Source organism: Empidonax traillii, unplaced genomic scaffold (genome assembly GCF_003031625.1).
Source record: "Empidonax traillii isolate 1590-97213 ecotype Southwest subspecies unplaced genomic scaffold, ASM303162v1 scaffold655:size661012, whole genome shotgun sequence".
Taxonomy (NCBI): Eukaryota; Metazoa; Chordata; class Aves; order Passeriformes; family Tyrannidae; genus Empidonax; species Empidonax traillii.
The window spans coordinates 96,932-107,444 of record NW_020955848.1 but is presented as its reverse complement, the minus strand read 5'-3'; the positions used below and the strand labels follow the sequence as shown (position 1 = coordinate 107,444).

General features: G+C 43.3%; 1 protein-coding gene across 1 annotated transcript; it reads right to left on the bottom strand.

Annotated features, from left to right (window-relative positions):
* Positions 1 to 720: 720 nt before the first annotated feature.
* CLRN3 (clarin 3) lies at positions 721 to 9,919 on the bottom strand. Its single transcript, XM_027899296.1, has 3 exons — positions 9,571 to 9,919; positions 2,945 to 3,124; positions 721 to 1,145 (listed from the first exon to the last, which is right to left on the bottom strand). The coding sequence occupies exons 1-3, from the start codon at positions 9,797 to 9,799 to the stop codon at positions 871 to 873; spliced, it is 684 nt and encodes a 227-aa protein (XP_027755097.1). The 5' UTR covers positions 9,800 to 9,919; the 3' UTR covers positions 721 to 870.
* Positions 9,920 to 10,513: the final 594 nt, after the last annotated feature.

The following is a 10,513-nucleotide window of genomic DNA, read 5'->3' as shown; positions in this document are numbered from 1 at the left end:
CCCCTGAGGGAACAGGAAGGGAGATCCCTCACTTCTGTGCTGTTCTATAGTTGTGTGGCTTTATATGCATATTAAATACTAACTAAACAAGGCATGGGGACGGTCCTGGCTGTAAATCATCACTAAAAAACCCTCTTATTGGTGTGTTGTGTCAGGGCAATGTGACAGCCTGGGTTGTGTAAGTGAGGGGGCAAAGTGTGCTCAGGGTGTGGCTTTGCCCTTTGCTCTTGGCAGGAATCAAAGGTCTATAAATAGCCAGAAACGAGATTTTCCTGATGTTTCTACAAATTAATAACTTGTTAATACTAGGTTCCTATGCTGTCACAGAATTACAGAATTGTTTAAGTTGGAAAAGCCCTCCAACTGTTCCCCCAACCCTGCTGAGGCCACCACTAACCCACGTCCCCAAGTGCCACATCCACGCAGCTTTTAAATCCTTCCAGGGATGGAGAATCCACCACTGTCTTCTGTGGGCTTTGTCCACAAGTTCTCACACTCCTGCCTATGCACAGGAGCCTTCCCAACTCCCTGTGGTCACCTGGGCAGTTCCACAGGGACCTGCAGGAGAAGATCCTTAGGTAGAGAAAGGACAAAATGTAGCACCGACCCCCTTAGTGACCATTTCTCATCATCCCAAGGGATATTCCTGCCCCTTGAGATCCCAAATCACATACACAACTAAAACACTGTCTTTGATCTTCCTGTTCAGACCCCAAGGGTGAAGCAGAAGGCAGCTAAAACCAAAATAGACCACTGTGCCTTCAAACCAATTTGTCAATTGAACTGCAACGCACAGTTCAGTTTGAATGGAAATTACTTGTCCACATTAAATAGTCATTTTCCTTCTGCACCCTCTTTTCTGTGGTGTCCTTAAAACAGAATGACATCTTTTGGTGCATTTTCAATGGGCCTTTCCTGCTCTTTCTTCTTAGAATATCTTGCGTGGTCATAGAAATATATGATGATGAGGGAAGCAATGTTCAGGAAAAGGATGAGCAGCAAGATCCAGTAGGAATATCCATAACTGTGCTGAGACTTGATGTGACTCTGCAGAGAGGTGGAACATCCATGGGCCAATTCTTCAGACAGGCCGTGTGCTTCTATGTTCACAGGGAAAAGGATCATGGCTATGAGGATGAGGATTCCTAGAAAACAGAAATACAAACATCAGAGGGGAAGCCACAGTGGTATTTATATAGCTGCTTGGAAAGAGTCTGCTTAAATTGGTTAAATACCTGCACTCAGACAAAATATTTTCCATTAGTGAATTGTAAGGGCATTTATAGAATCTTTGTCCTACCCAATAATATCTGCCAGGTGTTTTGAAATAGTCAATGATGTCATCTTCTAAAAGTACTGGATTCTCACTGAGTATTATTAGACAAGGCCATTTAATTTAGCTGTTTTTCACCGAATTTAGTGCTGATGAGTATAATGTATTCATGGATTGTCTATCTGATATGACACCAAATCCATGGGGTGGGCAGCATCAGAGCTGGATAAAACCTGGTCTGGCTTCAGGGTTGGCCCAGCTTGGCACAAGAGCTTAAATTTAGACCCCTCATGTTCTCTCCAACTCAAATTATTTGATGACTCTGTTATGAGCCAAAATTCAATGTCTTCTTATATCTGTATCTATTTCTTACAGCCTTATAAGTGTAAAAGGAGTTCAGTTACTTTGAAATTTAGCTAAATAATAGTTTTACTTCCCCACTTTCATTGTGCTAACAGAGGTGCAGCCTCTGAACGTTGGTGGAAATAGTTCCATTCCATTCCTCCAGGTACATCATCCTACACAAGTTCAGGCTGAAACAGGTTCAGGTTTTTTTTCAGGACTTTCAGGCCATCTGGTAAGAGAATTAGGAACGTCTAAGACAGCCTCCCACATCAAATGATGTGTGAGTGTTCAGAAAAATACACCCACAGCAAAATAGGCTTCCAGGTCACAGCACTCACAGGGTTGTAAAAAGGAACCACAACCCTCAGCCAGCATGGGGGTTTATTTTCTCACCAACATTTATTTTGGCAAGTCCATGGCCCTTTCATTTCAAGTCAGAGCTTGCAGGTTCGGAGTGCTCAGGAAAGGAACAACCTCCTCGTGACGAGACAATGACCTGCTTGTCTCAAAAGTGAGTAATTGTCTGAGTTGGGCCTTTGTTCACTTTTCTTGCTGCATTTCACAGCTGTTTCTGCATCTGTCTTTACATGATGTGTTAAAAAAGGGGGTGCTTGCTATGATTAAAACTAAATTTACCCTTGCAATTGCCTTTCCACCAAGGTCTGATTTTGATGATGGTGCTGCTGGGGACAGACCTCCCTCCCGTCTTCAGACCTGAAGAGCTTTTGAAGGGTAAAATGCTCTTGTTGAAGCACCCTGTAATCAGATGTCTTAAAAGGAAATTATTCAAGTGCAAACCCATTATTAGAGGAACACATAATCCTCTTGAGATAAATTGAGTGTGAGAGCTAGAGTCATTGCCAGCACATGTCCAGGAGGGCAGGAGGGTGTGTTGGGAGCAGCCAACCAGCTGAACCTGGGGTTGCACCTTCAGGGAGCCCTTTGTCAGGGTTCAGGCTCTAATGACTCAGTGTCTCTACCCTTTTTTTTTTTATGCTTAGAGAATGTTAAGACTTATTTTGATCTGTGAAAGTGGTTTGTTTTTTTTTTTTTTTTTTTTTTAGAGAAGGAAATAAAGTTTGCCACGGCTCGGTCCTTCTAACTGCTGCTCCCCATATATACTATTATATAAACATAATTTTACTGCTATACAATACAATTTTACTGATGGTAAAAGATAGTTTTCAGGTGACACAGTTAAAAACTAAACCTACTGAGCAAAACGCTTTTCTAAATGTTTCCTTTTCCAGATATCTATTTCTTAATCTTTGAGCCAAGGTATTCATCCAAAGGTGGACAGGAAGTGGGATGGGATGTGTTACTCACCACATATGGAATTCCAGGTGTAGACTCCAATGGGTCCCAGAAATGTCTGGTAGGGATTGCTGACAGCATTGGTGCAGGTAAATCCAGAGCTCAGAAGGGAAGTCAGTAAACTGAGAACCAGAACCACAATAATGGCAACGTTGGTGCTTTTTGCCTTGGTGCTGCTCAGGGAATCTGCAACTGAAATACAGGGGCTCAGCACGGAGAAGGGACAGGAGGAGAGGACACAGCCTCAACTTGTGCCAGGGGAGGTTTAAATTGGATATTAGGAAATATTTATTCACTGCAAAGGGTGGTCAGGAACTGGAAAAGGCTGCCAGGGCAGTGGTGGAGTTCCCATCCCTGGAAGTGTTCAGAAGACACGTGGATGTGGCACCTGGGGGCATGGGTTAGTGCTGCTGGGTTAAAGGTTGGGCTTAATGTTCTTAGAGGTGTTCTCCAGTGTTAATGATTTTATGATAATCAGCTTTCCCCTCGTGGTCTGGTGGACTCTGACAAGTTTATGACTCACTGATGTGGCTGTAATTAAAAGCTGATAAAGAGAGACTTCATTGATCTGTAGAGATCAGGATGTAAAGGAACAGGTTTGGGCACAGCACATGAATCCCAACCCCACATGGGGTGAAGCTACACAGGGCTAAAAAAAAGGCATGTTTACTTCTCCTGCAGGCACAAAAACCTCCTGGGCACTGGCTAGGTAAGGAACTTCTCTTCCTTAATACTTCTGTAAAAACTTCCTCCTCACATGGTCAGACAGAAATTTTATGCTTAAGCTAGGCCAGAAAACCAGGTGTTCCTCTGCCCATGTCTGGTAAATTCCATAATTATTTAAAACTGCTCCAATTGTAGGTTATTCTCTCTTAGTATAGCATCAGTTTCCCTCCCATGGAATAAATTTGACAAGAGGAACAGCTTCTAAGGGAATAAGACTCTCTTAGGAAGGGCCAGGTAGATTTGCAGGAATAATGTAGCTAAGCATGGTCATACATGGACAGGTGAGGAGGGTAGAGCTCATATCCTGACTGGATCTGTCTCCATGCCCTGCAAAAAAAAATAAAATTGGTGGAGGCAGTACTTGTTCCTTTCTTTTAAAAGAAGGGAGCCACTCCTTCTTTGGAGATGTTATAGGACATCTGCAGCTGATCATCAGATCTGCTGCACCATCCACCCTTTACTGCAGCTTCGGTGTGGTGATGTTCCTCTTCCCACTTTCCATTCTCTTTCACCCCTAAATCCACTGAATTTTAAAATTAATTTCTTGTGTACGTAGTTTTTGGGATGAGCTGGGGCAACGTGTTCAGGGGTGAAAATCCCTCCCTGCAGCTCCCACCCTGAGCTGAGCAGTTCTTAATTACTCAGGGATAACTTAAAACACAAATCCTCGGATTTTGCTTGGCTTGGGCTTTTAAATGAAGAGCCCTGCTCACAGGCACTGTTTCTGTAAGGGAGGGAAGATGAGGGAAATACAAATCTGGGGTATTTTTTCATTATGTTGATGTGATGAAGGTTTCAGTGCAAGCTCACACACCCCGTGTTCATTGTATCTCAAAGCCTCCACTGGCTTAAAATAACAACTCCAGCAGCCAGGCTTGTGTGAAATTAGGAACAGGGAGTGCATTTGCTGGCCACTGATCCTGCTGCTTGTGTGGGGCTTGTGCCTGGTGTCCTGGGAACGACTGGCTGTGGCACTCAGTGCCCTGGGCTGGGGGACAAGGTGGGGATGGGGCACAGGGTGGACTCGATGGGCTAGGAGGGCTTTTCCAACCACAGGGCTGAGCTTTGTGGTCCCAGGGTCTCCACCTTGAGATCAGATCCTGGCCCCTCTCCTTTTGGCTCCAGCTTGTTACAGCTGATACACACAGGCCATTGCCCTCTGTAGTTTCTGGAGCTGCAGGAGTGTCTGGCCACGTGTTCATGGCACATTTTCAGCCCCTCCAGGACTTGCCATCAATTTTATTGATTTTTTTTTTTTTTTTTGCCTCAATCCTTCCAGTCATTCCATAGGTTGCTGATAATAGGAGACACAATATCCTCCAAGTGTAATTGCAGTATAGCTGTGTTGAGATATATTATTTTCCCCTTTTCAATTTAAAGATTGAAAAGGCCACTGTAATGTGCCTGTGGCTGCCTGATGTTGTAACAAACACAATGACAGTGTTTCCCAGCTCTATTCAAATGGGTGTTGTGATAGACAGACGTGTAGGAAAATTCCCCCTCTATTCTGCTTTTAACACAAAGCCATTTACTGCGAAGTGTTCGGGTAGTGCCTAAATGGGAGAAATCATAGCAGGGAAAAAAGTACTAAAAAACCCCATAAAGAGAAATAAACATAATAAAAAGAAGAGCTATTGGGAAGAAATGAAAAGGAGAAGTTCTCTTTCATTTTATGTAATAGCGGCAGGTAGAAGTTAATGTCTGTTTGAGGTAAGGATGTGTTATGGAAATCAGTGGTAAATGTAAGCAATTTTCCTAGAAGAACAGGAAAGAAGGGCATCCAGGGGCTATCACTCAGTTAAATGGAAGTGAGCATGCTGCTGGTTGTACCTGCAGTCAGGCTGAAGCAGCCCGGGCATCACCTCTGATGTATTTCTTGCACAAGATGTAAGTCTGGAGCCAAATCAGCCGGGCTTGTGTAATTTCCCTCTGGCAGCCTCGCTTAATTTTATCACTCGGAACATCTCCAGGATTGACTGGCTACACCTATTGCAGCCCCTAATTGATCTTGTTTATCTCTGACAGCGATCAGCAGTTTAGGGGGTGTCATTTTATCAGACTTCAGCTGTTGTAACAGCACAAGGCTAAAGGGTTTAAAGAAAATGTTGTTTTCATGGCAGCAGATTTTTTTCCCCCCTAAATAAAGCAGTCTGTGCGAACTGAAGGAGCTGATCTGTTTGAGTGGGGTCAATAGTAACCTGCACCATCTGTGTAAAATAACATCATTCTGCAATGGAAACGGGGGTTTGCCCTGCCCAGATCGCTCCTTATTTTCCTGTATCTTTTTTTTTTTTATTCCCCCCACCCCTCCCCCCATCCTTAATTCTTATCTATTTGGATAGAATTTCCCAAACTTGTATGGACCTGAGTCAGCCTTCCAAGCAGTGCCAATCTGGCAGCTTTGGTGAGCTCTCTGATCACTTTTGACACATAATGAATTTTTCATTAAGAAGAAAAAGCCAAACAAACAAAAAAAAAACCCCAAGCAGAGTTCAACTGAGTTTCCCAGTTTTCAGGACATCCCATAGCACATCAGGAAACTGATTTTCAGGCATTTTTCTTGTTATTTAAAAGTTAGGAAAAATTGATTCCTCTCTGCTTACAGCAAATTTCAAAGGCTTCCTCATGTGGTGTTGGCCTGGCTGGCTGCAGACATTTGGATAAATCCTGACATTCCAGGACTCTCTGGGTGTGCCTCTTCCTGGGCATTGCTCAACTTCGACATGGACACAAGCAGAGCTGTAAACAAGCTCTCACAGACTGGTACATTCATAGGTGGCTCCTTGCTAAGAGAAATCACGAAAACAGCTCGTGAGGACTGTAAGGGCTTTGGTTATTAAATAACTTCTACATTTTGCCAGACCATTCATCCCCAGAGCCTGGGAAGTGGCTGTTTTGATTTATTGCTCTATTAAGGTTGTTCCTGGCAGTCTGTTAAAGAGACACCCTGACTGGGCAGGTCATGCACAGCACAGTGCAGAAACCGTGCTCGTCTTTCATCTTTACACTTAAAAAATTTCTTTTAGTGCTGCGGTTTCTGCAAGAATAAGTTTTTTTTGTAAAGGCTGTTGATGACCTTTTGAATGGCCATTAATAAAAACCAACCTGGGCCATTGCTAACGAATATTTCATATCCCCAAGCTATCACCTTTGATTTGCCCTTCTATAATTTCCCTCCTCCTTTTCTCACACCCAAATATTACGATGCCATTTGAGGAACACACACAGGGTGCGACAGCAGGGCCCCCCAGCAAGGACACAGTTGCTGAGTGATGGATCACGCTGTGAGTTAAAAGGCTGGTTTTAACTCCTCTTAGCGGTGTCTGAAACATTAGAGTGGAGAAAGCACATCACTTTATTTCTCCATAAAACAGGAAATCAATTTACTTAAGAATCAGCAAAGAAAAGACATTTGCTGTCTTAGGGGAACCTGTCTATAGGAAGTTAAAATATTATGTATGCAATTCTGTGAAGTGTCTTTCCTATTTCAAGTATGTATGGAGTAGGATCAGAGAATAGAATGGTTTGGATTGAAAGGGACAGTGAAGATCATCTCATTCCACCCCCTGCCGTGGGCAGGGACACCTTCCACCAGCCCAGGTTGCTCCAAACCCCGTCCAACCTGGCCTTGGACACTTCCAGGGATGGGGCAACCACAGCTTCTCTGGGCAACCTGAATTTCTTCCATAAATGACAACATAAAACATGACAATAATGCCTAGTGTGCAGCCTAACAACTAATTTGAAATCAGTTCATCTCCCCTTGGATATGTGACCAACAGAACTAGGGAGGGATGTGGCCAAACCCATCTTTGGGCTATTCCTAAAGCATCACTTTCCTTCAGCAGCTGTGGGAAACCAACTCCTGAAACTCACTCGTTTTGTTCAGCCCCAAATAACTGGTATGTGAGAACTGAGATAACTTTCTGTGAGCGTTATCTCAGCATTTGATAAATGATAATCACAAAGCCCTGAATCTGGAGGGGAAAACCCAACACCACTGAGATGGTGCAAACTGCGAAAGAACCAAAACCCTTCACTGATATAAGTGTTGGGTGAGTGTTTTTCCTTAATTTTAATTAAAATGGACCTGTTGGTAACACCCAGGCCCTGGGACTGGGCTGTGTGAGGCGCTGTACAGACAAAGAGAAGACACATGCCCTGAATTCCAGCCAACCTGTGTCCCCACCCTGCAATCAGCTCCTCCTGGGAGGACTCCAGGTTTCACACGGAGCCCAGTGAAAATCAGCAAGAACCTGCCCACATGGTACAAGGTTTGGGGCTTGAGCCAACTGCCATAGGGTGCTAGAACCATATGGAAACTATTTTTATTAATGCATATTTACTAATCTAAAAATGCCATGATTATTCTGCTATGACTGTAAGTAAACCAGGTTTAAGTGCATCGTGATTCTGTGATTGTTATGTGACAATATCTCAATCCACTCTCCATGTTTTGCTGGGAGTGCTGCTGTGTCCAGGTTTTCATGACATTCATTTCCATGAATGTTCTCATGAGAACTGGATTGTGTAACACAGCTTTGCCACCCTGGGAATTTGGGTGCCTGTTTGCACAGGGACAGTTTCTGTGCTAAATTAAGCTGGGAAAGATCTGGGAGATGGGAACCACCTGCAGGCTTAAATCTGCTGTGCTCTGCCTTGGTGGCTTCTCTGGGACATCTCACAACAGCCTACCAAAAAAGGAAAATATTTATTGGAGTATCACAGGATCCCAGACTGGTTTGGGTGGGAAGGGACCTTAAAGCCCATCCAGTCCCACCACTTGCCATGGGCAGGGACACCTTCCACTAGCCCAGGTTGCTCCAAGCCCCGTCCAACCTGGCCTTGGACACTTCCAGGGATGGGGCAGCCACAGCTTCTCTGGCCAACCTGTGCTAGTGTTTTACCACTATAACTGTAAAAAAAAATTATTCCTTTACCACTGTAATTGTAAAAAATTTCTTCCTTTTATCTATTTTAATTCTGTATCTCATGTTTTAAAACTGTTTGACCTACTCTTCCAATTTTTGTTAGGTTTCTTTTGACTGGCTTTTTTCCCCATGTGCCATCAGCATTATTGCTTTGAACGTGGTGAGACAGCAAGACAGATAAAATGAGTGCAAACCCTTGATCCTTGCAACAGCTTTCAGGCTTATCTACCTTTGGGTGTTGTTTTACATGTTTTGTTCTTTTTCTTTCAGCAGTCTTAAAACCTTTTTCTGGAAAATTATGCTGATTTGGTAGGAGGTGGAAAATGTTTTAAATCAAACAATAAATGTAACATCATGAAATTAAAGGAAATCCTGGAAGATGACTTGGGTTTGTAAATCCCTTAATGAAGTGGTAAGTGTTGCTTTTCTGTTCCTCACTGAAAACTTCTGAAAATGAAAGTCAGTTTTACATAAAGTTCCCATTTTTTTACTTTTCCCTCATTCCAAAGGGAATGAGGTAATTATACAGGTGATTAAAATAAGTTGTTATTGTCAAGAATGCTGCAGAATTTCTGTGCATTTTGAGGGTCTTATTTGATACCACTTAAATCCCCAGACTATTCTACAGTTGTTCTTGATTTCACTTGAAGTGTTATAGTTATAGATGAACATAAGAGTGAGCTGCGGGTCCGACGTCTGTCACTGCCACGAGCAAGAAGATTTTAGGTTTACATTAGAGATTGGGAAGGAATCCTTCCCTGTGAGGGTGGGGAGGCCCTGGCACAGGTTGCCCAGAGAAGCTGTGGCTGCCCCATCCCTGCAAGTGTCCAAGGCCAGGTTGGATGGGGCTTGGAGCAACCTGGGCTGGTGGAAGGGTGTCCCTGCCCACGGCAGGGGGTGGGACTGGATGGACTTTACTGTCCCTTCCAATCTAACCATTCTGTTACTCTCAGATCCATTTCCAGGTGTAACACCACTCACCTTGGAAGGTCTTTTTGGACACCTGAAGTCCTGCTTCAACAAACTGTTCACAGGTGCCCCTGAAGAGTCCATAGTCGAGGCTGATGGTGACGCTGCTGTTGGTGCGAGAGAAGCGAACCTCGCTGCTCACCCACTGCTGTGTCGCCAGCACCACGCAAATCAGCACGAAGGAGGAAACACAGGTACAAAAAGAAGATGCAAACATGGTCGTTTTCTTCCTGGAAGGCATCTTGGCAGAGATTTTTCCACCAGTTCAGGGTATTTTGTTCCCTCTAGTCCGGCTACCATGGGGTTGTTTCCTCCTCCTTGCTGTCCGGGCTCTGTGCTCACAGAGAGTTACCCTGGTAAACTTTAAGAGAACAGCAGTTGTAATAAAAGTGTAAAATAATTGAACTTTGGTCTGGGGAAATGGTGTTGCCATAGTTACACCACCACCAGCCTGGCAAAGGCTGGTAGGGATCACTGGCAGATGATTTATGATCCTTGACAAATGGGCACTTCCCAGATCATCCAGAGCCTCGTCGTGTTCCCAGCTCACCTCACCTTTTCTGGGAGAGTTCTGAGGTTTTTCTCTTAAAATACTGATAAACAGGTTGGAAAGACGTTTTTCTAAGTCTGTATCTAATGTGTTATGGTAAAAAGTCATAAAATGTTCCTTCTCTGTTCAAGTTCCCAGACCAACTCTCCCCTTTGTGAGACCTCCTAAATTCTTGAAATTTGTGAAAATACTGGGTTGATCTTGGGTCTTGATGTGGCAATGACATTCTATCTCCTACCAGTAGATTATTTTCTAAGAAAGAGCCTTTTTCCTAATTAAATTGTATATATTTTCTCACAATAAATCCTTCCTCTTTTTTTTTTTTTTTTTTTTTTTTTTTTTTTTTTTTTTTTTTTTTTTTTTTTTTTTTTTTTTTTTTTTTTTTTTTTTTTTTTTTTTTTTTTT